The 5,603-nt window shown below is 42.5% G+C and overlaps 1 protein-coding gene across 1 annotated transcript in view; it reads left to right on the forward strand.

The window, feature by feature from the left end:
• LOC107742661 (microtubule-associated serine/threonine-protein kinase 1-like) overlaps positions 1-5,428 on the forward strand; it is an 8,453-nt gene extending 3,025 nt beyond the window's left edge. Inside the window, exons 4-11 of the mRNA XM_016555712.1 lie at positions 1,596-1,728; positions 1,825-1,892; positions 2,015-2,091; positions 2,295-2,503; positions 2,989-3,127; positions 3,426-3,558; positions 4,999-5,164; positions 5,271-5,428. Of these exons, the coding sequence (XP_016411198.1) occupies positions 1,596-1,728; positions 1,825-1,892; positions 2,015-2,091; positions 2,295-2,503; positions 2,989-3,127; positions 3,426-3,558; positions 4,999-5,164; positions 5,271-5,428 (1,083 nt within the window). The remainder of the gene's footprint in view (positions 1-1,595; positions 1,729-1,824; positions 1,893-2,014; positions 2,092-2,294; positions 2,504-2,988; positions 3,128-3,425; positions 3,559-4,998; positions 5,165-5,270) is intronic.
• The last annotated feature ends 175 nt before the right edge of the window (positions 5,429-5,603 follow it).

The following is a 5,603-nucleotide window of genomic DNA, read 5'->3' on the forward strand; positions in this document are numbered from 1 at the left end:
ATCCTTAACATTTTCATAAGTAACTGTAATTTAATTACATATTTTTTCTCAGTAACTGTAACTGATTACAATTACTTTTATTTTGTAATTAAATTACGTAATTCCGTTACATGTAACTAGTTACTCCCCAACACTGCTTATTTCAGAGTGAAAGAGCATGTAGCAACATGCAGAAAAGTATTCCAAACACCCTAGCAACCTCATAGTAAAGTAATAAAAACTAGCTGCAAAATAACATGCTGAAAACTATCTTCAGAAACCGCATAGCAACATTCTAAAAACTAAACCAAATGCCTTAGCAACCGCATAGCAACTCGTTGGACACTATTCCGAACACCTCAGTAACTGCATAGCAACTTTCTAAAAGCTAAACCAAACGCCTTAGCAACCGCATAGCAACACGTTGGACACTATTCCGAACACCTCAACAACCGCATTGCAACTTTCTAAAAACTAAACCAAACACCTTAGCAACTGCATAGCAACACATTGAACACTATTCTAAACACCTCAGCAACCGCATAGCAACACATTGGACACTATTCCAAGACACCTAAGCAACCGCATAGCAACTTTCTAAAAACTAAACCAAACACCTTAGCAACTGCATAGCAACACATTGAACACTATTCTAAACACCTCAGCAACCGCATAGCAACTTTCTAAAAACTAAACCAAACGCCTTAGCTACCGCATAGCAACACATTGGACACTATTCCAAAACACCTCAGCAACCGCATAGCAACTTTCTAAAAACTAAACCAAACGACTTAACAACTGCATAGTACCACGTTGGACACTATTTCGAACACCTCAGTAACCGCATAGCAACTTTCTAAAAACTAAACCAAACGACTTAGCAACCGCATAGCAACACATTGAACACTATTCCAAACACCTCATCAACCGCATAGCAACTTTCTTAAAACTAAACCAAACACCTCAGTAACCGCATAGCAACACATTGGACACTATTCCAAACACCTCAGCAACTGCATAGCAACTTTCTAAAAACTAAACCAAACGCCTTAGCAACCGCATAGCAACACATTGAACACTATTCCAAACACCTCAGCAACTGCATAGCAACTTTCTAAAAACTAAACCAAACGCCTTAGCAACCGCATAGCAACACATTGAACACTATTCCAAACACCTCAGCAACTGCATAGCAACTTTCTAAAAACTAAACCAAACGCCTTAGCAACCGCATAGCAACACATTGAACACTATTCCAAACACCTCAGCAACTGCATAGCAACTTTCTAAAAACTAAACCAAACGCCTTAGCAACCGCATAGCAACACATTGAACACTATTCCAAACACCTCAGCAACCGCATAGCAACTTTCTAAAATCTAAACCAAACGCCTTAGCAACCGCATAGCAACACATTGAACACTATTCCAAACACCTCAGCAACCGCATAGCAACTTTCTAAAATCTAAACCAAACGCCTTAGCAACCGCATAGCAACACATTGAACACTATTCCAAACACCTCAGCAACCGCATAGCAACTTTCTAAAAACTAAACCAAACACCTCAGCAACTGAATAGCAACTCTAATAGATTTCGCTCTGACACGTTGTGCAGGAGTTTAACCCTGAAGAGTTCTACCATCTGCTGGAGGCGGCTGAAGATCACGCTAAAGAAGGACACCTGATGAAGACCGACATCCCGCGATACATCATCAGTCAGCTGGGTCTGACCAGAGACCCTCTGGAGGGTGAGAGACCACAGTCACACAACAATCACACAGCACTGATTCCAGTACAGTGAACCGGCAGTAGATCAATGACCGACTGTCATGTCTGTGTTTCAGAGATGGTCAGTCGAGAGCATTACGACAGTGAGGGGCCGGTCACACCAGAGACAGACGACTCTGCAGAGGTCTGAACACACACACACACAGCCCCGGGAAATCTGAAAATGATTGCTTGTCAGTAAAGCATCTGTTACAAGATGATAATGACATCCTGTGCGAGAGTTGAGCGGATTTTTCTCTTTTCCAGGGAAGAATGAAACCCATGAAGCCACCTGGAGAGGAAGATTTCCAGACCATCAAACTGATCAGCAATGGAGCCTATGGGTAAACCAGCACACACACACACACACGTTTGATTCAATATCTAGATGAGGATAGAAAGTTTAATAGAGCAACATTTATTTGTAACTGAAAGCTATTGTAACATTATAAATGTCTTTACCGTCACTGTGGATACAAAAACATCTACTAAATAACCAAACGCACACAGAGAAGTTGAGACACTGACAGAAGTTGCTGTGTTTTAGCGCGGTGTATCTGGTCCGCCATCTAGAGACGCGGCAGCGCTTCGCTATGAAGAAAATCAACAAACAGAACCTGATTCTGAGGAACCAGATCCAGCAGGCATTTGTGGAGCGAGACATCCTGACCTTCGCCGAGAACCCCTTCGTGGTCAGCATGTTCTGCTCCTTTGAGACTAGACGACACCTGTGTATGGTCATGGAGTACGTGGAGGGTGAGACACGCACACACTTTTATTGCTCTTTTAAAGCTTTATTGACTTTATTGAGGTCTCAGGTGTGTTTTCTTTAAGTATCAACTCTCAGATGTTTCTCTTAAACTGCCTGAGAAATAAAACAGACCCAGACGGGTGTATAGTCGTCATCCAGTAAGAGTCTAGGGTAGGGCTGGGCGACTTTTATTATGGTTGGAGCTAAACCCTGCAGGACAGTGGCCCTCCAGGACTGAAGTTGCCCAGCCCAGGTCTAGGGCTGTAAAATGAATGTGGAAAGCAGCTCAGATCATTTGATGAGAAAAGTTTGAGTTCATGTTGGGGATCTCGAGCAAATCTGAGCACAGTTTGAGATCTCTTCGGAAACACTTGAGGAGACGTGTGAGATTACTGGAGTCTTTTTAAAACATCTGAGAAGCAGGATACTTCTGTATTGTAGTCATATGAGAAACAACTGAGATGTTAATGAGATGTTAATTTTGTTTCAGGAGGCGACTGCGCGACACTGCTGAAGAATATTGGAGCGTTGCCTGTGGAAATGGCGCGCATGTATTTTGCTGAAACCGTGCTGGCACTCGAATACATCCACAACTATGGAATCGTGCACCGAGATCTCAAACCAGACAAGTAATACGCCAATGACATTTAAAATATTTCTGAATTATATTTAATGATGATGGCAGGGAGCATGTCATTTACTAAATGACCATGTGCATTCAATTAAATGATTGCTGAGATTCATTTTCCATCTGTTGTGCAATGACATAGAGCACTTCCTGTATGAGATTGATGATATCGTTTAATTTGGACAGATTGTGTTATATAATTAAACACATGTCAGAAGTGCCACTCAGCTTGAGTGTGTGTTACTGTAGAGACTGTCTCACATATTCTCTGTCTGTCTGTATCTCTCTCTCTCCATCAGTCTGCTGATCACGTCAATGGGTCACATTAAACTCACTGATTTCGGTTTGTCTAAAATGGGTCTCATGAGTCTCACCACAAACCTGTACGAGGGACACATCGAGAAGGACACCAGGGAGTTCCTGGATAAACAGGTACCAGAGAATACTTACAATATTCTATACTGCACATAGTCATGGTCTAAAAGCCACAAAACTACAGTTTTAATAGGTTGTTTGCACATGACGTCACTGATGACGCGCGCAATGCAGCTGGAGGGCAGGAAGTGATTTTTCTCTCCATAGGAATCACTAGCAAATGCCAGTGTTTTGCGTTGTTTATGGATGCTCAAATCGGACAAACCGAGAAACCACAAGGAGCTTTTATCGTGTACGAAAATGTGTTGTTCATAAGGGGGAAAAAGTCAAGAAATTCATTGAAAAACGCAGGAAAAAGTGGCTTGTAAACCTGCGTTTGCGGTCGGGATCGAAAGTGAATCCCGTATTTATATGAGGGATGCGGGATATATATGTCACTCCTGAAACTTTGCTGCATGTACAGGGTGTGGCTGTTGGTCCTGTTAGCAACACCTAAAACAACTTTTATTTAAATTCTGAATCGATTATAGCCTGCCTAGAAAGCGAGCAAATAGCGCTTTCATCTAACGTTAATCACTAAAAAGCTGTCACTCACTTCAATTTATCGCAATCTCACGATTCCGTGAACTGCAAACAATATCTTATTTACATCGTGTCTATGTGTGACATTTAGCCTTCAGTGAATTCTGACAGTGTCATGCATTTCGTGCGTCATCAGAATCACGTGATTGCAAACAACCTATTTCATTGTGTGCCTATTTAATTTAGTTATTTTTTATCATAACAAAAGTAATTAGCACATTCAAGTTTATGATAAAGTGTCACTGATGAAGTGTTGATGAAGCAACACCTTAGCAACTGCATAGCAACATGCTAAAAATGATTTCAAGCACTGTAGCAACTGCATAGCAACATGCTGAAAACTATTACAAATGCCTCAGCAACTGCATAGCAACATGCTGAAAACTATTCCGACCACCTCAGCAACCGCCTAGCAACACACTGAAAACTATTCCGACCGCCTCAGCAACCACATAGCAACACGCTGAAAACTATTCCGACCGCCTCAGCAACCGCATAGCAACACGCTGAAAACTATTCCAACCGCCTCAGCAACCGCATAGCAACACGCTGAAAACTATTACAAACGCCTCAGCAACCACATAGCAACATACTGAAAACTATTCCGACCGCCTCAGCAACCGCATAGCAACATGCTGAAAAGCAATCCAAACACCTCATAACCGCATAACAACGCCCTGAAAACTAGTCCAAACACCTTAGCAACCGCATAGCAACACACTGAAATTGTAGTAGCTTGGCTTTATTGTAGTAGCTTTTGCAATTGTCTCTAAATTAAAATGACTTGATTCATTTAATTTATTTTAACATAACAAATGTAATGTAGCAGAATTTATAATTCAAGGTGATGATAAAGTGTCACTGATGTTGTCATGTTAAGAGGCTTGACTGTCGTTCTTTGACCTTTGACCCCAGGTTTGCGGCACCCCAGAGTATATCGCCCCGGAGGTGATCCTGCGGCAGGGTTACGGCAAGCCAGTGGACTGGTGGGCCATGGGCATCATCCTCTACGAGTTTCTGGTGGGCTGCGTGCCGTTCTTCGGCGACACACCGGAGGAGTTGTTTGGTCAGGTGATCACAGGTAAAGACACACGTACAATAAAAACACCAGATAGTTCACACGGAGAAACTTTCTCATGAATCCAAATAAAGAAGATGTACACAATGTCAAATATGCATGTGTGTAGATGACATCGTGTGGCCCGATGATGATGACGCCCTCCCCGCTGATGCGCAGCACCTGATCGCATCTCTCCTGCAGACAAACCCGCTGCTCAGACTGGGCACAGGTGACGTCACACACCTGCAGTCATGTGACCAGCTGTCACTAAAGACGCCGATGTAATCTAAATGTTAGAGCTGTTGACTTAGATAAGAGCTGTACTATAAGGCCTCTAAATCTGCTTGTATGAACCATGTTTGAAGCATCGTCTCAGCACATAGCAACACGTTGAAAACTATTCTGACCGCATCACCAACCGCATAGCAACATGCTGAAAACTATTCCGACCGTCTCAGCA

Source organism: Sinocyclocheilus rhinocerous, unplaced genomic scaffold, assembly GCF_001515625.1.
Source record: "Sinocyclocheilus rhinocerous isolate Xijiao unplaced genomic scaffold, SAMN03320098_v1.1 scaffold9073, whole genome shotgun sequence".
NCBI lineage: Eukaryota > Metazoa > Chordata > Actinopteri > Cypriniformes > Cyprinidae > Sinocyclocheilus > Sinocyclocheilus rhinocerous.